At 37.4% G+C, this 23477-nt stretch overlaps 1 protein-coding gene across 1 annotated transcript in view; it reads left to right on the forward strand.

Moving 5' to 3' along the window:
- The window catches only part of lmf1 (lipase maturation factor 1), a 560127-nt gene that overhangs the window by 32768 nt on the left and 503882 nt on the right, over positions 1–23477 (forward strand). Inside the window, exon 3 of the mRNA XM_052021392.1 lies at positions 18410–18420. Within this exon, the coding sequence (XP_051877352.1) occupies positions 18410–18420 (11 nt within the window). The remainder of the gene's footprint in view (positions 1–18409; positions 18421–23477) is intronic.

A 23477-nucleotide genomic window follows, 5' to 3' on the forward strand; every position in this document is an offset into this window, starting at 1 on the left:
TTTCAGGATCTGTTTGTTGGAGGAAATTTTGCAACGTTTGAACAATTGTCAACTGAATATAATTTTCCAAAAACTCACTTTTTTTGATATTTGCAAATTAGAGATTTTCTCCGATCTCAAGTACATACTTTTCCTATAAGTCCTGATAAGAACTTACTAGATGTAATTTTTAATTTGAAGCCTTTTATGATGGTTCAATATCTAAAATTTATGGTAGGTTATCAGGAACAAATAAGGTTCCTTGAGACAAAATTAAAAATGCTAGGGAACGTGATCTGCAGATTTCAATTTCTGAGGAAACTTGGAATCAAATTTTTAAACTGGTTAATACTTCATCATTATGTGCACATCACTCCCTCCTTCAATTTAAGGTGGTCCATAGAGCTCACCTGTCCAAAGTCAAGTTATCGCGTTTCTATTCGGATATATCTCCTTATTGTGACAAATGCAATAACAGAGAGGCTTCTTTAATTCATATGTTTTGGTTATGTCCGAGTCTGGAAAAATACTGGATAGAGGTATTTCAAACCTTTTCCGTGCTTTTTAAAATAAATTTTAAGCCAAATCCTTTAACTGCATTATTTGGGATTGTTGGAGAAAAAGATATAATTCTGGAGACTTCCGACTTGTACGTATTGGCCTTTATTTCTCTTATAGCCAGGAGGGCTTTATTGCTTAAATGGAAGGAAATTACTCCCCCAACTCATGCTCAATGGTTACGGGATGTTATGTCATATCTAAATTTAGAGAAGATCCATTGCTCTATTTCTGGATCTATTCTGAACTTTCAAATATTATGGGGACCTTTTTTGAACTACTTTCAAAACCACTGATTTGGTGCTTAAAGTACTGATATTGGCCAATACTATTATGTCTTCAGGGTGTTTTTTTTTCTCTTTTACCCCAAACAGCTTCGGTTTTGGTACTGGGGTTAGATTTTTTTAATAATAAAATTATTCCAATTTATTAATATTAATTAGTTATAATTTTTGTTTATTAATATGAAGTATTGTGATTTCAAGTGTGATTCAATACAATCTATTTTGTAACATTGTTTTTTCTTTTGTTTCATGTACTTTGTATTTTTTATTTGGAATTAATAAAAATATTGAAAAAGAAAAGAGGGAGTTGTGGGCATGCTATGTTAGCGCTGGAAGCATGGCGACACTTGCGGGCTGCCCCCAGAATGCGCTACGCAAAAGATGTATTTCACTGTGTGTTTCGATGTACATGTGACTAATAAAGATATTTTATCTTATTGCCTTTGAAATTGATCTAAGATATAATAAGACTGGGAAAATTCATAAATGATTTCTGTGTGTCAAGAAGGTGGTGTAAGGGACTTTTTTTTTGCTTGATCTGTCTTCAGGTTCCCAGTTGCAGCATTGTCCAAAAAAATTGTGAACAAAGTCATCCTCTTCCTCGTGTTCGTTCAGTTTAGTCTCAGTTCTTGTAAGTGATATTGATATTGCTCCAGAAGTGGAAACAGGATTTTTAATTTTATGTACAATGCAGTGTAAAGGTGCTCTGTAAACCACAGAACTCTGTGGTACTGACTGGCTAATTCACATTTCCTCTTAATTATTTCTTCGGCAAGATCTTTATCTTCCATCGTGTAATGGTGCACACCTCTTTTGTCCAACTCTTCAGCCTTTTACACCACGATCAGCCCACACACAAGTGGGATTGGTGGTAAAGAAATGTACTATTTGAAAGCCAGTTGCAGTATTCTGAAAGAAATTTTCAATGGTGTGTGATTGACATTTATTGGTATAATGGAATTTTACCTACGGACAAAATTTTTCCAAGTTTTTATTTAGTTTTGATCAGTTAAAACCAAAAATTTCAAGCCCTAGGATTAATCTGAATAGGAATGTGTTTCAACAGTGTTTTGGCTTTGAATGCTCAAGCTTGCAATGACATCTGAATCCTTCAATATGCTATTCATTTAAAACATTAAAAACTTTGGAACACTTTACCGTAACTCTCTCACTTTATAATTAAAACCTTGATGATGGTGATTTGATTTACCCATCCTTTCTCTTGCAACTATTGTAATGTCTGCCACCATGGTCCTTTTATCTTGTATTTGGATTTTCGCAGGAAAAGTAAAATCCTATACTGTAAGTGCCATAATCTGAAGGTTCAGTAAGATCCAGGAGTTTATAAATGTTAGTTCAGTCTTTTATAATATTTAATTTGCTTCTGGGGTTGTCGTTATTAAAGGTTTTCTTTTTTAACAAAATTTGGTGATATTCATTTCTGTGATTACCTCAGTTTTTCCCCTTCTAAGTATTCCAGAGTCGCTATGGTGCCAGGCAACTTAAGCAATGTTGTACTCACTATTATTATTCCAGATTTATTGGAAAATAATTAGTAAATTAGAGGAAAATTGTACACTTGCTTTGAAAACAGACTAGATGGAAATGTGATGATGGAACATATATACAATCATATAAAAGTCTGAATTGTTGCCATGCATGAGCTAAGGACACATGTTCTCAGTGCATTCTTAATGAAAAACAGCAATACCAGAATCATTATAACTGTGTGGTATTTAAAAAGGAAGCCCATATTCTGTTTGATATGATGGATTACAGTGTGGTAATACTTTTAAAGAAGACGAAAAAACTTATTTGATTGATTTATTGTAGCTTATTTGCAATGATTGACATTGTGATGTAAGGTAATTTGTGGGTTTTGTTAGATCTAAGTAATTCAAGTAAATGTTAAGTTGTCTGCTTGCCTTATGTATTCCGCATGTGCCATAGACAGACTTCATCTTGGTGATGGCAGTTAATGTTGAAAATGCTGGGCTAGATCTTCCCTAAATTTGCGAGTTGTCTGAGCTTGCTAGCTGGCTGCCTTCGAAACCTGCTGTTACATAGATAGATTCCTGGATATGAACTTCCACTGGTAACTTGGCACGACATTGATTTGGTGAGGCCCTGCACAGTTCAGGCCCTTGCTAATCACAAGTGGAAACCACCGCCCCAGAATTGCCTTGACAGCTGGTTAAGCCAAGCCCTACGCTTACTGTCTCTTGACATTTACAGATATTCAACAGCATTCAAGCTTTTAAAAATGAAGCATTCTTAATATTAAGCATACTTAAGATTTTCAAATATTTCTTGAATTTAAATAGCAAAGCACAAATTAAAAATGTAGTTAGTAAATTGTACTTGCCCTTCTACCTTGCAGCTGTTCTGCACCACTCAAATGAATGGGCTCCCTGGAATAAGCAGGGTCTGGCCTGGCATACTTTGCAGAGTAAATGCAAGGAAATCTGTGGAAGTTCACTCTTCCTCCCAGGAGCGCACTCCTTAAGTGCCATGGTGATTGACTGTGGGAAAGATCAGGACTTCTGCCTTTATGTGGCTAGAAGTTACAGAGGTAAATGGTGGTATTTTGTGGAAGGTTCAGGAGTTAAACCCTGGGGGTGAGGGAGGTTGGGGAGAAGCAACTAAAGCTTCAGTCTCTCTGGAGGTCGGACATTATCCTTGCAAAAGATTGGACTCTGATTTGATACATTAACAGTTGATGAAAGCCATACTGTATTTTAAACTAACATTATACAACAGAAGGAAATAATTTGGCATACAGTCCCTTTGCTGGATTTCAGTTATCTGTTTGGTTCTCTAATCTGCCCTTTACAGCATCATGTGAGTAAGTGCTCTTGTAAATTCTTCTTCTATCACTGCTGTTGATGAAATATTTCATGTTTTGGAAACTTTATACATAAAAAAGATTACTCTATCTTATTTTCATTTGAGGATCTTGGGTTTCTGCTTTCAAGTTACCATTATGCTGATCTCCAGTGGATTATTCTCATAATTTTAAATATCTAGTTAGATCTTCCCTTAATCTTCTCTGCTATAATGAAATAATTTCTAATAATAACAACTTCAATTTATATAGCATCTGTAATGCAGCAGAATCTCCCAGGCACTTCAAAGGAAAATGATCAAACACAACTTGACACTTAGCTGCAGAGGAATACGTTAGAGCAGTTGACCAAAAGCTTGGTGAAAGTTAGGTTTCAATGGTAGAGTAAATTCTCACAACACAAGCAAAGATACCCAACATCATTCAGTATCAAAGAAAAGAAAATATTTCTAATGGTCAAGAAAATAAACTCAGATTTTCATCATCCCATTTTACTAGTAAATGTACAAAAAAAATTCTTATTGCTTATCCCGTGTGATTATATGTAGTGGGACCAAACAAATAACTATTGCTGTATTTACTAATACAGCTAGCTACATCTGGAGGCATAATTTGACACGTGAAAATATGCTAACGCATTGAATAGCACTTTGAACTGCAGCATAACTAGTATGTTATATAAAAATCATTTTGATTGAGATTCAGTTTCATAACATGAACTTCATTTACTTTTTAACTATAAGGTTGCTATCAGTTAAATATGGTTTAAACAGGAAAATATTAATATCAGGTTGAAATTAATTATCCTTTTTGTGCTATTCTAGTCTGACCCTAATTTTATTATTGTCGCTTATCAGCCCATGTTATGTTTTCTGTACAACTATCAGATAAATTGCATTTTGTGATATTGTCAAGTCTCAGCATTGAAAGATACACAAAAATGATTTCATAAACACTGCAGATAGCTATAGCCATAAAGTAAGTTATTTTTAGACATTCTTACCCCACAGAGGATGTAGATAGTGTTTCCTACTTGAAACGTCAGGAAAAATATGTCCGTATTTGTATAGATTTAATTTATCCAGGTTTGGTTACTTTTTTGATCTCCATTGTGATTCATGTTTGTATGACTCATATCATGATATTAATAAATAAGATTATACGTAATACAAGTTAAATATCACGAGGAATATTGGGCATTTTTGGTATTAAATTAAATGTAATCTGTTATCCCCTGAATTTAAAACTCTATATAATTACTAGCGGAAGAAATAGAAACATTTAAATTATAGATTAAACTTTGAAATAAAACCAGAAAATGCTGGAAACACTCAGCAGATCAAGTAGCACCTGTGAAAAGAGAAACAGATAATGTTTTAGGTAGAGGATACTTTTTCAGAATAAAATGTGCTGTAGTTTAAAGTATGTATTATCAGGTTCAACAAACAACCTGCTGGAGGAACTCAGTGGGTGGTGGGGGAGGAATTGTTGCTACTTTGGGTTGAAACCCTGCATCAGGCCGGAAACGGCCACAATTCCTTTCCCCTCACAGATGCTGCTCAATCTGCTGAGTTCCTCCAGCAGATTGTTTGTTGTTCCAGATTCCAGCATCTGCATTTTCTTGTGTTTGCATTATCAAGTTGTTAATCACTAAATCCTCACCAACTTGTAAAATGGGAGCATACTTAATATTAATTCAGATGGAAAAGGGAAACTTGCATGCTAAGGTATTGGAGGATTTCTATCATATTTGCAGAACAATGAAACGAAAGCAGTCTTGGGTAGTCTTTGTGCCCTGTGAACGCTATATTATATGGTACTTGCGGTCTTTCTAATATGCAATTTTTCTGCTGTAAATCATTATAACCAAAAAAAGAGGAATGTTTTGGGCAGAAGATATGTGAACAAGAGGAAGTTAGGTGATTTGCAGAAAAACATTGGCACAGATGGAATTGGGCTGTGTAACTAGTTTCTCTGGTGTGCCAGTCATTGATTTCATGAAAACATATGAGACTTAGTATTAAGTATTTAGCAGTAGAATAAAAATATCTTGAGCACCTCATTCACAAACAAATGGAGAGGAATCTACACTGTATTAAGAGGTGATTTGTATTAGCTTACATGGATGCTATATTGCTGTTAACCTTGATTAATAAAGTAGGTATTTTAATTTTAATTTGTACAAAATTTTCCCAGTATCCATGTGCAAATTTTTGTTGTCAGGGTTTTCCACAAAATCTCTACACTCTTCTGTACAGAGTCTCTCTTCAAATACCAAGCCGTACTTGATAGTTTTTGTTTATTTATTGGGATCTGGATGTTGATGGCAAAGCCAATATATATGGCACTTGAGAAGGAGGTGGTGAGCTGTCATTTTGAAGTATTGATCAGAAACTGAACATTATTTGTTATGTAAACTCCGTGGCCACAAGACAAGATCAGAAGGTGTGGTTCCTGCAGTGGATAACTTGCCTTACAGCACCCAAAGCCTTTTTACCGTCTACGAGACACAAATCAAGAGTGTGATGAAACAGTCTCCACTTACTGAGTGCAGTGCCAATGACTCTCAAGATGTTGACACCATCCATTGTGATTGGTACCCCACCAATCATTGCTAAACATTCACTCCCTTGATCCCGGGTGCACACTGGTTGCTATGTTTACCAAAAAGCACTGCATTTACTCACTTCGTTGACAGCACCTCCCAAACCAGTGACCTGTATCACCAAGGAGGACAAGGGCAGCTGACACATGGAGAACACCAACACCTTCACATTCCCTTCCAAATCACGCAGCATCCTGATTTGGAAATAGTTATTCCTTTAGTGTCTCTTTGGCTAAATCCTGGAACTTCCTATCCAACAGCACTGTGTGAGTAATGAGATTAAGACTGTGGTGGTTCAAGAAGGCAGCACACTGCCACCATCTCAAGGGCAATTAGAGTTGGGCAATAATGCTGCTCTTGCTGTCAACACCCACATCCTGAAAATGACTAAAAAGATGCTGCCTGACCTGCTGAATTTTTCCACCATTTTGTCTTTATTTCAGATCTTTTTTGATTCTCAATAATTCTGGAATAATTGTGTATGTCAGGTTTCCCTATCTAAGGAAGGATATATTTGTGATAGTGAGAGTGCAGCGAAGGATCACCAGATTGATCCTTGCGTTGATGGGTTTGTCATCTGAGAGATGAAGCAGAATGGGCCTATGCTCTCTTAAGTGAGAAGAAAGAATGGTGATCTCATTGAAACATCCAAAATTCTTACAGGGCTTGACAGGGTAGATGCAGAGTTGATGTTTCCTTTCGCTGGGGTGTCTAAAACCAGAGGTCACCATCTTAACTTTGGGGTTGCCATTCAGGGCAGAAATGTGGAGAAAATTTCTTCTATTGGATTAGTGAATCTCTGGAATTTTCGACAGTGGAATGTAGAGGCTCAGTTGCGGAATACATTCAAGAAAGTGAACTATACATTTTGGATATTGAAGGATGTGGGATTAGTGGATGAAAGTGCACTGAGATCACAAGATCACAAGACAAGGGAACAGAAGCAGGCCATTCGGCCCATTGAGTCTGCTCCAAGGAAAGGGAAATAGAAATGAGAAATGGGGAATGGGGGAAGAAGAAGAAGAAAAAAAAACTATTCTAATCCCAATTTCCGGCCTTATCCCCATATCCCTTGACATCCTGACTATTTAGATATCTATCTATCTCCTCCTTGAACGCCGCCACTGATCTGGCCTCCACTGCTGTACGTGGCAAGGAGTTCCACAAATTCACCACCCTCTGGCTAAAGAAATTTTTCCTCATCTCTGTTTTGAAACTGTACCCTATAATTCTAAGATTGTGCCCTCTGGTCCTGGACTCACCCACCAAGGGAAACAGCATAGCCACATTTACTCTGTCCTTTCCTATCAATATTTTAAATGTTGCTATGAGATCCCCTCTCATTCTTCTGTACTCTAGTGAGTACAGTCCAAGAGCCGACAAACGCTCCTCATACGTAAGCCCTTTCATTCCTGGAATCATCCTCGTAAATCTCCTCTGAACCCTCTCCAACATCAACACATCCTTCCTAAGATGTGGGGCCCAAAACTGCGCACAGTATTCCAAATGAGGCCTCACTAGTGCCCCGTAGAGCCTCATCAACACTTCCTTACTTTTATACACTATACCTCTCGAAATGAATGCCAACATAGCATTTGCTTTCTTTACCACCGATCCGACCTGGTGGTTAACCTTTAAGGTATCCTGCACGAGTACCCCCAAGTCCCTTTGTACTTCCGTGCTTTGGATTTTCTCTCCTCCTAGATAATAATCTGCCCGCTTATTTCTGCTTCCAAAGTGTACAACTGCACATTTCTGTACATTGAATCTCATCTGCCATTTCCTTGCCCATTCTCCTAAACTGTCTAGGTCCCTCTGCAACCTTCATATCTCTTCAATACTCCCTACTCCTCCCCCTATCTTGGTGTCATCCGCAAACTTAGCCACGAAACCATTTATTCCATCATCCAAATCGTTAATGTACAAGGTAAAAAGGAGCGGTCCCAACACCGACCCCTGCGGCACACCACTAGTAACCGGTAACCAACCAGAACGAGATCCTTTTATTTCCACTCTTTGCTTCCTGTCAACCAGCCAATGCTCCACCCATTCTGTTATCCTACCCGTAATTCCATGACCTCTCATCTTATTAATCAGTCTCTTGTGAGGCACCTTATCAAAGGCCTTTTGAAAGTCTAAATACACAACATCTACCGCCTCTCCCTTATCCACCTTACCTGTGATTTCTTCAAAAAACTCCAATAGGTTGGTCAGGCAGGATCTTCCCTTCACAAAACCATGTTGGCTAGGACCTATCTTGCCTTGCACCTCTAGGTATTCAGTAACCCCATCTTTGAGGATAGATTCCAATAACTTTCCAATAACTGAGATAAAAGAGCAACCATGATATTATTGAATGACACACTCTTGCTTCTATTTCTGATGATCACTCAACCTTTCCAAGCCCTTCTTCCACTGGCTATCAATGAATGTGTTTCAAGAGTCCCTTATTGACCAATGCTGAAATAACAAAGCCCTATGCTATTACTGGTCTTTGAAGTGGTGTTGATGTCTTTCTGCCTCAAACTGATGTATGCTTAGATTTTAAATTTTGATGATTTTGACTGATAGCATAAATGTTTGAATACCCCACAAAAAAAAGGATGTATAACGGAAAAAACGGATAACCAAGATGTAGTTATTTCAGAGAATCTTGTACCTGAGGCAGTCATGGGTTAAGAATTCAGATACTGATCTAAGTTTAGTTTCAATGGTCTATTCCTTTGGGTTCCTTCCAGGAATATTTTCAATGTGGCTTCTGTCGCATTGCATCAATTAAATATTTTTGTTCAAAGCAAAAGGGCAAGTAATTCACAGTATGGAACATAATCATCCCTCTGCTTATTGATGCTTCAAAGATTTCCTATTGTGCAACTTCCTTTAGTAACAACTTGAGTAAGTTTAATTGTTCAGTTGCTTGTACAATGACACCACTACCAGTCAAAAAAATACATTTTTTTTCCACCTAGGGTCGTTTGATATCTTGAGCTCATAGATTAGTACCTGAATCCATATGTAAAGTTCTGATCTAGGTGCCTGCTGCACACAATTTACTCTTGCTGTTATAATCCAGTCATATTTAATTCCTTTCCCTCTGCATCCCAGCTTCCAAACCTGAACATTCAGCCTCAATTTTAATCTAGACAGGTTGGGGTGAATAATTGACCTGTTCTCTGCATAGCCCTGGTTAAATTGGCACAAAAATTGAGGGAGTTTTCAAATTGTTTTTAAATGTTTAACCATTTGCCCTCTTCAGGATACTCACTGCCAAAAACAGACTGACATTCGAAGCACTTATTATGGGGTAAGGGCAAAAGGTTAAAGCTATTTGGGATGCCTCGTAATTATTACAGGCCTCAATGCCCTTGTTAAAAAAAAATTGTTAAAATAATCGCCTTGTGTGTTGGAACGGTTCACAGAAAGTCATTAAGTAAACTACAAAAGTAGATTAAAATGTGTTTCTGAAAGAAAATTTTAAAAAATTGCTTTCTTTAAAGCATGTAACTAAAGATTATCATTAGACAAAGAAAAATAATTTACAAATTTGACAGCTGTTTTCAGTTGGTGCCAAACCTAAATATTCTGAAACAGTCGTAGGGGAGGAAATAAGCTGGAATGGTGGTAAATGAAACCACTTGTCTGGTTTTTGCATTCTCTTTGTTGTGGTTGCAGTTCTCCAAAGTGGGCTTCTAAACTTGTAATTACACTGTCCATATTCCTAGGAAGGAAAAAGAAATGCAGAGGAAGCTTTCTCCTTCAGGGTATTTGATTATGGAGACGGAAGGAAGGGTCTTGCTGAAGCACTCCAGGCCACTCATAATTGGAGAAATATTACCTTGCAGTGTAAAGGCTTTTTTTTAAAAAACAAGAGCCATAGTCAATTCCTATAAACCTGCCAAAGCAAAGTAATTACTTGGTATTTTCACAAGGTTAGTGGTGTGGAGGTCTGAAGAGTTGGTCTGTGACTTAGTAAAACCAAGAAACAGATAATTTCAATGTGTGTTTATAAAGGTTTAAATGACTGGTGATGTGCATTGTGCCTTAGGATTTGGTTAAATGAGATCATGAAGTGAGTTTGGAAGTTTGGGATTCCTCCTTAAAACTTGTTTTGTCATCAGGGCTGTATTTGTCTACTGCTTAATGCAAGATGATGCAGGTCAGATTAGACAAAGTGACAAATGTGATCGTAAACCTAAGTGGATTTTGTTATTGTAGTTTACTTAGTGAACAGATCAGTAATGAGCTGTGGGCTGCATAAAATGAACAAATGCAGAATATTAGCCCTGACAGGACTGCCAGAATTTGTGGGATCAATAACCTTTCTTTATTAAGTTTTCATCAATGCCAAAAAGGCAAAAGAATCATCGAAAGATCTATATACAGAAAGAAACCTTTTGGCCCATTATGTTAATAGTTGAAAAACAGATATCTAGCCTATCTTCTATAGCCCTATGCTCAGAGGTCTGTGCATCATAGCTTTTCAAGTGACACCCAAGTACTTTTTAAATGGGGTGAGTGTTTGTGCCTGTAGTACCCTTTTGGTGGTGAGTTCCAGACCACTGTACTCAGTTTCATTCTAACCCCTTTACCAATTACTTTAATATTACTTTAAAAACTTTGCCTCTTGGTTTTTGCCTCTGTACTTTCTTCCCTTTACTAGTCTGGGATATATTTCACCTGGACCTGATAATTTTCAAAAATGATAACCCCCTTAATATTTCCTCTTTTACTATATTTGGCCTTTCTGTGCTCATCCTCCTTAACAACAATATTGGCATCATGCCTCTCTTTTGCAAACTATTCACTAAAACTTTACCCATATTCTCTGCCTCCACACAGATAGGATACCTTATTTTTCTGTAATAGGCCCTACCTATTCTTTCCCAACTTATCCTCAATCTCTTTATTTCTAAAACACCTCTGTACTTAATTTTATTGTCAGTATTTTTTGTACTTCTGTTTTTTCTAATTTCTCATTATTTCATTTTGCACCTTCTATATTTTTCGAGGTTTTTTGCTATATTAAGTTTCTGGTATCTCTCATAAGCTTCTTTTCTTGTCTGATCCTACCTGCCATGCACCCTGTCAACTGCAGGCATGCAGACTTAGCTTGAACATTTTTACCCTGAGCTCTTGAATCTTCATCAATATCTCCTGCTGCTCTGCAATTTGTACATCTTCAAGTAACTGTTTCCACACCTTCAATAGCTATTTTTGTTCCATTTTGACTAAAGCACTTCTTGGTCTAGCCTAATTGGCCAAAATATAAGTTTGAATATTTACTTCTTTTATAACAGTCCTTTTCCAGAACTATGTTAAATCTAAACTGAATTATGATCATACATAAAAGTGCTTCCACCATACTCCTCCCACCTGCACAACTTTGTTCCCTAAAATGAAATAAACAATTGTTTCTCTCCCATGCTGGGTTTGTGAGATGTTCACAGAAAAATCTCTGTGAGCTCATTTAAGATGTCTGTGGCCTCTGTACCTTTTCACGCTGCATCCTCGTTAATGTTAGGATAATTGAAATCCCCCTCTATTTTTGCTTTAGTGTTTTTGGCACTTGTTAGAAACCTTCCTACACATTTGTTCATCTGAGGCCCTTAGAATGTTTTGGACATCCAAAGTACACTCAAAACAGTGTGATTGTCCCTTTAGTTCAACCCATTTGGCTACATCTGATGATCCTTCTAACATGTCATTCTGTATCATAGTTGTGATTTTTTAAAAATATTGGCACAGTCTTTTTTTTTATCATCTCCTTCCCCCTGTAAGAAACCTGTAACCTGAAACAGTAAGCTGAGAGTCCTACCCTTTAGCCCTATTTTAGTAAAGTTCAAAATTCCTCACCTCCCTTAGTGCGTTCAGCTCTTGCACTCTTGGCAGAACTTATTATATATACCATTAACCATAGCATTCTCCTTCTTTGTGCAGTTTCTAACCTTTATATGCGTTACAATCTGCATTCACTAATTTTCCACCTCCCATTTCTAGTTCCACTTTTGAATCTTTGCTTGGTTACCCACTTCCTCGCAAAACTAGTTTAAACCCCCCCCCCCCCCCCCCCCCTGCCAAATAGCACTAGCAAGGATACTGTGTCTTGGCTCTGTTGGATGGAACCAATGTTGCATATACATGTTCCACTTTCCCCAGACCAGACCCAATACTTCAGAAGGCTTGACATTTTCCTCCTGCACCATTGTTACAGCCACATGTTCATCTGCACCATATTAATATTTCAATACTAATGGGTTTGTGACACATGCAGTAATCTAGAGATTACTGCTTTAGAGGTCCTGCTTCTTAATGTCTTTCCTTACTCCTTAAAATCTGCCTGCAAGGCCTCATTCTTTACTGCTTACATTGTAGGGTATGAAGCAGACCACAATCTCTGGTTGCCCTTTCCCCCTCCAGAATGTCTGCAGGAGGGCCAGTGATATTCTTGGCATCAGGGAAGCAGCATACTCTCCTGGAATCACACCTGTGAAGGCAAAATACCTGCCTCCTCTATAACTACTTGCTCTCTTGACCTTCCTTCTCTCTCCTTGTGCAGCTGAGCCCCTGTCGCCAGGATATTGACTCTGGCTACATTTGGCCGGGGGCTCCCTCCCACCCCACCTCCCCTCAGAAGTCTCCTGAGTTACTTTCTGTATTTTCTGTCTGAATGTAACCCAGTCCCTCTCTGCCTGCATACTCTTGATCTGCAGGCTGACCGCCTACTGAAGCATGCTATTCACAAAACACTCCACCTTGCCGATGGAGCACAGTGACATCAGCTGTTGCTCAGGCTGCAAGATCTGGAGCTTGAACTCCTTCAGCTGATAATATTTTCTGTATCTGTGATTGTCCAGAGTATGGAAAGAGTAGTGGAGTTCTCACTTGCTCCAGGAGGTATATTCCATTGGTCCAAAATATCCTGCTGTTCCATTATTTACAAGATGAACTCATTAGGCTGAAACAAAGTACCAGAACATTGCTTCATTTCCCTTCTTACCAAAATCCTCACTTTTGTTCTCTGTATAAAAACTTCTCAATTTGTTGACTAAGCCTCCTGTGTTTACAATAGCTAAAGTATTAAAGAGTTTCATCACTGGTGGCAGCAATTATATGGTAACCAGTTCTAGCTAGTCACCCAATTAAACAGCAACTGCAGCTGCCCCCAGCAAGCAGCATGTTTCCCATTGACAAATGCTATGAAAGAAACTATCAGATAATAGTTATACACCGTGCAAAACTTAACTAAATTATTGAAAGCAATCAACTCCTAAATCCATTAAAATTCCTCCACTCCAAAGTCCCACGTTTCTTACTCTTTGGAAAAAGCATTTGCGGAATCTTTCTATGCTAGCCACACAAATTATTGACTCCAGAGCAATCAAATATATAAAGGTTTAGTCAAAGACGATTACATTGGAAAAATATCACATAAAATAAATGTGTAGCCAAGGCCAAGAAGGCATAAGAGTAAAATAAACCATGAGTAATGTCTAAAATGTATAGCGGGTGCCGAGTGACCACAAACCTACCAGAAGAGCACACATTTTACAGCAAAATGTTGTTGGTTCTGTTTTTGATTTAGTGACTCAATTCATTGAGTAGCTGAGCCATTGAGACTGATGAAATGCAAGAATAGAGGGCACAGTAACCATGGTATTGCAGGGTGTACGTTTGTTTGAGTCGAAAAGCCTCTTACGACAGTAAGTAATTTGAGTGATATTGTAATGATGACCAAACTTCTTCTTGTACGCTGTGAGTGTTGTTACAGTTTTGATTTGATTGGGATCATTCTGCTGATCCCCATTTGACTTGCACAGGGTTTAATCTTTATTCCCTCTATAAATCTTACATGCATCCTGTAGGGTCTTCAATTTAAAATGGAAATGGTACTTAAAGAAAAGCAACGCATGCAATTATCCATATTTCATAGGAATGTGCTATATTTTCAGCTTGGCAGTTCCAGAAAAAAGACAATAGAATGTTCTAAAAACCGTAATACTGGAACTTTCATTGCTGCATTTGAATGTCTGAAAATGAATATTTAGTTTTTGAATAAGTAAAAGGAGACATTAAGTTGAATATTTAGAAGGCTCTTCAAGTGAGGCCATTTGGGTAGAGCTTAGACACAAAAAAGGGAACAATCACTTTGTTGTGGGTACACTACAGCCCTACAGAGGCAGAGGATGTGGTTGAGGTCTTAACTGAATATTTCTCATCTATATCCACTAAGGAAAAGGACCTTGTCATTGGACATTTCAGGTACAGTGAAATTCTAGAACATATCATTAAAAAGGAGGAGATATTAAGAATTTTGGTGACCTTAAAGGTGCATTAATACCTGACGAGATCCCAAGCTGCTGTGGGATGCAAGGGAGGAGGGTGCCTGACAGTTATTTTTAATCTTTGCTTGCCATAGGTATGGTGCCAATTGTCTGGAGGAAAACAAATGTTGTAGCTGCAGGGATAAGCCAGGTAACTACAGGCCTCCTCTGAATCTAACATCAGTGGTAGAAAGGTTATTGGAAAAAATTCTGAGGGTCAGGATTAATTCACACTTGGAAAGGCATGAACTAATCAAAGATGCTCAGCATGACTTTGTTAAAAGGAGATCCTGTCTTATCAATTTAACTGAATTTTTCGCATGGATAACAACATTTGTTGATGATGTCAGTGCAGTTGATGTAGTCTACATAAAACTCAATAAGGCCTTTGACAAGGTCCTATATTGGGCGACTGGTCCAGAAGGTTAGAGACCATGGGATTCAAGGCAAGATGGTAAATTGAAACCAAAATTAGCTTGGTAATTGGAAGTAGAAGATGATGGTGGAAAATTGCTTTGGCTGGAAGCTTGTGACCAGTTGTGTACCACAGGGATCAGTGTGAGGCCCTTACAGCTTGGATATGAATGTAGGAGATATGGTTAGTAAGTTTGCAGATGACACAAAAATAGGTGATGTTACTGATAATGAGAAGAATGATATTAGGATGATGGTGATCAGTTGGTAGGATAGGCAGAGCAATGGGAGAGGAATTTAATCCTGATAGGTGTGAGGTGATGCACTTTGGGAGGGCTAATGGGGGTAGGATGTACACAATAAATGGTAGGATGTTAAGGGGTATTGAGGGAGAGATGGACCTTGGTATACATGTGCAAGGATCCCTTAAGGTGGCAGTACAGTTAGAAAAGGTGGTGAAGAAAGCATATAGGGTATTGCTTTCATTAGTCAGGGCAAAGAGTGTAACAGCAGGGAGGTAAGGTGCAACTTTATAAAACATTGGTAAGGCCGGAATTGGGGGAATGATTGCAGTTCTGTTCACCACACTATTGGAAGGATATGATTGCACTAGACAGTATGCAGAGGACACTTGCCAGGATATTGCCTGGGATAGAGCGTTTCTGTTATGAGATGAGATTGGAATGGCTGGGTTTCTTGTCCTTGGAAAAGGGGAATCTGGGGGAAGGAGGTCACCTGATAGAGGTGTACAAAGTTATGAGGGCATGGTTAGGGTAGACATTAGGAAACTTTTCCCCATGGCAGAGATGAGAAGTGTCTAAAACTAGATGGCATAGGTTTAGGGTAAGAGGTTTAGAGGGGATGTGGGGAAGAATCTGGAATACAATAACTGAATAGGGGGTGGAGGCAGGTACTCACACAACATTTAAGAAATACTTAGACAAGCATGTAAATCTCCAAGGTATAAAAGGCTATAGACCAAGTGCTGGTAAATGGGATTAGTATAGATGGGTATTTGATGGTCGCATGGATATGATGGCTGTGTTCTATTCTTGTGTTCTGATTCTGACGTCTATTCCTGTGCTGTATGATTCTATGACTTCAGAACAAGGGGGATATCTCAAAAGGTGTGCCTGGGGCTGCTGTGAGGATAAGCTGTTGAAGAAGTTACTATGTTGATAGGTTAGGGAGAATAGTAAGAGAGGGAGAACATAAACACAGAGATACAAAAGCCATGAAGTGAGGACAGTTGGAAGGAGTAAACAATGCGAAATGCAGAGCTATAGGAATGGCCCAGCGGGTCAAACTTTGTTAGTGGTTTGAGAAGAACTGAGCCAGATGGATGACCTGCTGTCCAGTTCTGATAGAGAAAGTGAAGAACCTGTTGTGTTCAGGTGATTCACACTTTGTTTTTGTATCAGAGTTCACGAGTTCTGCTGTCTATCTGCCTATCTGCTGAGCATTTCTGGCATGTTCTGTTTTGTTTCGAATTTCCAGTATTTGAAGTTTTTATATTTTCACCAAGTCATGAATAGTCTGGTTTAACATAAAACTCTGCTCAAGGAAGGGTGGAGTTATTGGTTGACAAAATATTGTTAGTGTTGTCTGATTAGCCTGGGGGATTTATATATGACATTACATGGATTTGCAAGCTAAGGAATGAGTAGAATGCATTTTCTGACTTTTCTTCAGGCAAACATTAAATCTTTACTGAATCACTTTTTTCATTCTGAAAGTAACTCTGCATTCTTGCTTAGAAATTTAAAATGTGTATGTTTTTGTTCTCACATCACCTGAGAGCAGATGTAAAATTATTTGTTACATGTGCTGTTCTTTTAACTTCATGAACTGGCCCTTGTAACTGCTTTGACATAGGTGCTTTGGATTTGCAGGTTCAAAGATTTTAGTTGCTTCTCTTTCTCAATGGAAACCTTTCCTAAATATCCTTTGTGAAAATGGATCATAGTGATATAATGCAAGTGATTAATGGGATCTGTTAGTCAAAGTAATGTTCGAGATTGAGGTGGTGGGGAAAGAAAATGGCATTATTTAAAGACGTTTTACATAGTGAATTATGCACTATCCTTCAATAAAAATAGATAACTATATTTTCTTAAGCAAAATACTACAGTTGCTGAAGATCTAAAATAAAAACAGAAAACCAGAAATACTCAGTAGGTCAGGCAGCATCTGTGGAGATATATAAAGAAAGTGTCTCAGGTCAATGATTTTTCATCAGAGCTGGGAGAAGTCAGACATTAAATCTTTAAGTTGCATAAAAAGCCAGGTGGGGTAGAAAATAACAAGGGAAACAGAAACCAATGAAGGTGAACAAAGTTAAAGAGATGAATGGAGCTCTTGTCAGGAGAGAGGCAGAGCTGCTTCTCTTCAGGAGCGCCCATCATGAAAAAACTCTGCTCCTATCTCTGATGGGATTTCTGTTTTTCTCTTTTAGTTTGTTCATCACTTGTTTCCACTTCCTTTCTTGTTGGGTGTACATTGGCCTCATGAAGTTATTGGTAGAAGGTTTACATCGGGACCGTTGATCTAGCGACCTGAGTTTGAATCCAACCTTGGGAGTTGAGGATTTAAATTCAAGCTTTATTATCCAGATTTATTTTGGACAAAATGTTAGTCTCAGTGGAATGTCATATAAACCCATCCGATCCACTAAGGTCCTTCAGGAAGGAAATCTGACACCTTTACCTGGTCTATTTGCGATTCCAGACCGACCAATGTTTCCTCTTCTGGAACAATTATTGAAGGACAACAAATATTGGCATTGTCAGCTATGCCCACGTTCAATGAACAAATAAATAAGGTGGTGTTACTGCAGCAAGTTCTGAAGTTTGCTGATGGTTCAAAGCTGGGTGGGAAAGAAAACTATGAGGGGGATGCAAAGTCTGCAGTTTAAATGTGTTGTCAAGCAAAAAGCAGCAGATGTTGAAAATCTGAAATAAAAACAAAATGCTAGAAATTCTCAGCTGGCCAGACAGCATCTGTGGAAAGAAACAGAATTAGCATTTCAGCTCGATGATCTTGTTTCAGATCCCTGCCCCTCAAACACAGAACCACCAACAGCTCCACTTATAGCTATCTGGTAAGATTTTTAGCTCTTGCTCACTACCTAGTCCTGCAGTGCCAGACTTGAGGTAGTGAGCCTATTATGTTAGGGCATACACTTTCATCCCATCCCAATCACTCTGGTTTCAGGCAATATTTTATCAAGCTGTGGACACCACTGCCGATGACTTGGTAATTGACTGTCTCCATTTTTTATCAGCTCAGTGAAGCCTTTTGATATTAAATAATAACATTTAAATTCAATCTTTGATAATGAGAAATATTTGTTGGACTTTTTAATTAATTTGTTCTAATTATTATTGTCTTTTTTGTTTTTCAGGTACTCGTTTGGTAAGTGGATAAAATTTCATGTATTTTGATCTGATGTTACAATGGTAAATGATGGAATAATGCATGTTATGCATGTCTCTTTACTGGATATAAAAGCCCTGCATTTAATTCACAAAGTCTCTTCCTAAGTGACCAAACTGCAGTGTACTTGGGAGATCAATGGGTCAGACCTTGCTGGCTGTCACAGGTGGTCTGATCTGTTGTGCTGTAAATTTTGGTTTTCTATGAAGGAAACCCTGATTATCAAGAGATTTATATATTTCAGTTGCCATGCATCTGTTGTAAGTTAATAAAAATGGTGGAAATTATAATGAATGTCCAAAGAATGGTCCAGGCTGTAAAATGTAAATTGTTAATATTTGCACTATACATTGTTAGAGATTGGAGACTGTTAGTTTCTTTTAAGCATTTTCTGGGTATTGTGAATGGACATGGATGATTTTATTAATCCTCAATGTTCTTAACACTTTTAGGAGGCAGTTCAAATCATATAATACAGGCTCATGGGATACAAACACTTTGTTTCAAAGGCCAAAAGGATTATGTGTAAGGGAATTTGTCAATGTGTCTAAGTGTGTCTCAGCATTACCAAATCAAACTACTGGGAAATCCACATGGTAGAAATTTTGCTCAATAAGTGCACATTTGCTCCATATTGGAATGTACTTCAGTTATCTAATGTCAGGGGGCGATTGACAGAGCAAAGGTTGAGTGCTTCCCAAATGTGCTCAAGTTTAATGGCCTAAAGTTCCCCTCCTCCTCCCCCCCCCCTCCCCACCCCCCAAACTAGTTCTATTATGTTATTGGTTAAAATGATGCTCCTACAATAGTTCACTAGCATACGCATTGATAGACAGGGCTTTCCTGATCTCCCAGTGGAAATTTAACAAAAATCAGCAATAATATTGGAGAAAGAACATGTGGTGGTTTTCAGTATTCATTTATTGGTCCCACATAATGTCCTGTTGGAGAATCACTGACAGCATTTTGTAAAGAATGAATGTTTAAAGATATCAAGATTTCTCCTTATAATATGTGCTGAGTATTAGGAAAAATATTTAGGGATTAAACATAAATTATCCTGCAAGCTAAAGATTTCAGTGTAAGAAGTGACAGTGCTCATTATCCTTAATTCTGCCAGATCTAAATTTAAGTACATTTTAAATTGAGCTGTAAAGGTATCGTAATGATTCGTAACTTTGATGTCCTTGAGCTCTTCCATTAGCATCTAACCTCAGAAACATTAGTTATTGAACATAGTTGACACAAAAATATCTATCTAAATTTGAGGCTAGGTTATGAACAATTGAAAACAGAGCTTCCTGGCAGAAAGTGGGAATACATATTGAGAGTTTTGTTCAGTCTTTTGTCATTAGCCGCATACAGGTCACTCGGCCACCATACATTTATATACATAGAAATACAACATATAAGTCATGTTACTGAATGAAGCTTAAACTGCTTGGATACAAATCCTGTATATATGTGCATGCACTTTTTAATTATTTACTGCCAATTATAAAGAGAATGTCTTGTACCTAGCTGTGATAACTTGCGAAGGCTTACTTGTTGTCAATATTGATCTTTTCAAATTCTTTGTTGTGAACTATTCAATATCAGGTTAAAATTTCAAATTCATTAGTTAGGAGCAAATACATTTTTTGCATGAACTTGTTCAATAAACTATTAGATTGTCAGAGAAGTAGTGCCAGTGAATTTAATTGTCCTTTTGGAATGAGAACAGGCTGAACGCTGTAGCAAAAGATAAGTGTAAGATTTTGTTATGAGAACTATCCAGGCAGAGTGGTCATTTCTTTCCTAAAAGAATCTTCTCACCTTCAAAGGGATAGCACTTAATTTCAAAAGTAAACTTGAAAACTGTTGTAGCAAAAGGTACTATCTGTGATTAGCAAAATTCCTTTGTATGTTTTGAAGCCTTTGCCTTGATGAAACTGTTGGAATATATTTAAAAGAAAAGGAAAGTACAATTAATAGTTGTGCATCAGGGTATAATTATATAATCAATTCAATGGAAACAAGAAAGGTAATCCGACTTATCTGCAAGTGAGGAGCAGCTGTACCAACATACAACTTGAACTGAGTGCTCCGCTATCAGGGGTCAAGAATTTCCACTGAACAGAGGTCTCTGACCTGCTATTTTTAGGTTTGCACTTCCAGAAAACATTCCTTTTAAGTGCAATTATCCAGCTGAAAAAAAAGAGAAATAAATTTAATCAAAATATTCATTTGTGACCAAGATTGTCATGCAATGATATGAAGAGCAATGGGTAAAGAAACAATAAAAGCGGCATAGAACGCCAGAGAGAAGTAAAATCATTAAGTGTAATTTTATAATTTTGCTCCAACATGATTTGTATGCATAAGATCTGGATCAATAGGTTTGTTTAAAGATACGTTTTATGCCAAAACATTTATTTTGGTCCCTGGTTATGAAGTGGGGCTTCATATCACTATTTTGTTGTTACCAGAAAATACTATTCTTTATGAATCCCTTCAAAGTGTTGTCTGCTCCCAAATTGTAGCTTTGTAATTTCTACTATTTTTCATCTCTTCTTTCTACTTTTTTTTCTGGCGAAGTAATTCTTCTGTAGCATTCTCAAATTCCCAATAAAATTCCAGTTCTTGAATACAGACATTGGAGAGATGTGTACTTGTGTATAGGTAACATCAAAAATCAGTAAACCTTTCTTATTTGCTGATTGGCAGAATTTTTCTTTATTAATACTTGTGTATAGCTCCTACTGGTCCCAAGATTATGTATTAAGAAAGATTATGAGGTGAACTAAATTTTAAATGAATTAAATCTGGTGTTAGGTAACAATTTACTAATAATGAAATATTTATGATTTGATCAAAAAAAATTGCCTTGACCAGCTCTGTTATACCAAAATGGTCATTCAATCCTATTTGTGTTTCAAATGCTAGAATGAAAAAATAAATATGCTTTTGCTTGGTAGGTTGCAACGATCATGTGAAATAGTAGTATTGGGATGCACATCTCCATTTCTAGCATATTTCATTATCTCACTAAGTTGAAGTAGATCTGTGGTTCATGGATAAATGGATAATATGTGGAATCTAGGGGCTAGACATTAATTTTAGTAAGTGCTGAATTGCCAAATATGGGAACAGTTGGTGTGCCTGAAGGTTTAGGTTTGATGAATTTGAAATTGCACGTCATCCACATTTAAATAATTATACTTTATGTAAAATATTTGTAATGAAGTCAAATTTCTAGGCCCGTATGTTGGAAGATATGGCTTGTTCATGTATGAGTAAGGTAAAACATATTTGGATGTCTCTGTTCCTATTTCATTCGGACTTGAATGCTACAGACAATATAAATTTTAGATTCAGCAGTAAATTTTGGAAATCTATAACCAGAAGGAGAAATTTGAGATGCTGGGATTTTTAATTACACATACAGGGAAGGTCAAAAGAAAATTTAAGAGATTTTCAAATTTGTGATGGGATTTACTAAATTGAATACGTGTAAACCATTTCCTTTGTTTGGAAAGAGAGGGGTGGAAGGGTTATCAATTAAGATTATTGTTAGGATAGGAGTAGGAGTGTTTAGGAAAAATGTTTTTAACTGACTCTTTGCCAGAGGAAGACTTCTGCAACTTTTAAGAGAAAATGTCATATATTTTGAAGTAGAGGGAGACTGCAATACAATAGATTGAGCTATAGATTTCTTTTGCGATGGGCTGGTATGAATTCACCACCTTTTGATGTTCTAAACTTCCACAGAATTGCAACTGTTTGAGAAATAAAAATAGAGTCTGGAAACACTCAGCAGATCATCCAGCATTTATGGAGAGAGAAACAGTCTGGATAGGATGGATATGGATATGTTCCCTCTTATGGGAAAATTTAGAACTTGGGGTGTTTAAAAAAGAGGATAACCCATTTAAGACAGAGATAAGGTGAAATTTTCACTGTGGGGGCTGGAAATCTTTGGAAATCTGTTCCTCAAAGGGCAGTGTAAGCAGAGTCTTTGAATAATTTTAAGGCAGAGGTAGACAGACACTTGAGCGAGGGGCTGAAAGGTTACTGCAGGTAGACAGGAGTGCAGCATTGAGATTGCAGTCAGATCAGACACAATCTTACTAAATGATACATTGATTCATAGAGTTATACAGCCCAGAGAAACAGGCACTTTGGCCTAACTCATTCATGCTGACCAAGATGCCTATCAAAGCTCATTCCATTTGCCTGCATTTGGCACATATCTCTCTAAACCTTTCCTATGCATGTACCTGCTCAAATGTTTTTTAAACATTGTAATTGTAGTTACCTCTGTTAGCTTGATCAATATATTCACCAAACCTTTGTTTGGAAAAACTTGCCCCTCAGAATCCTTTGAAATCTATCTCCTCTAGTTTTAGACTCCCCTACCTGCAGAAAAAGGCTATGACTATCTACCCTATCTATGCCTTTCATAATTTTATAAACCTCTGTAAGGCACCCCTTAGCCTCCTTTGCTCCAGGAAAAATGGTCTCAGCCTATCCCATGTCAATGCAGCAGATTTAAGATGCCAGATTTTTATGCCATGCTTCTTGTTCTGAGCAATTAAGATCTCAAGCTGTCTCTATACTAAAAAAAGACTCTTGGGAATAAAGCCATAAAGAAGTGATAGAATATTGTTAATCATTACAGCTGAATGCGAGAATTCATGTGGTAATCAAAGAAGTAACAAAGTTGACTATTAACACAACCAATAATATTAATTAAATTGAACTTAAATTATTATGTTTGAAACTCTCAGCAGCATCGTTTAACTACTTAAATCATAAAAATTATTTACCTGCATTCTGTATTTGTTAGGTACATTTAATGGGCTTAAACCCTGTTGGGGTGTCTGTTAACTGTATCGTCAGAAAGAATTTTTGTGTCCTTAGCTTTTTATCTGGTTCTGTTTACTGTTGGATCACCACTCCTACCATCACCTCTGAAATCAGTAACTGTCTAATTATTAGTTCTGCTGGCTCAGACAAATTTTGCCATCAGCACCACAATCAATCAGGCTGTTCCT

The sequence above is a fragment of the Pristis pectinata genome, chromosome 8, assembly GCF_009764475.1.
Source record: "Pristis pectinata isolate sPriPec2 chromosome 8, sPriPec2.1.pri, whole genome shotgun sequence".
NCBI classification, from domain to species: domain Eukaryota; kingdom Metazoa; phylum Chordata; class Chondrichthyes; order Rhinopristiformes; family Pristidae; genus Pristis; species Pristis pectinata.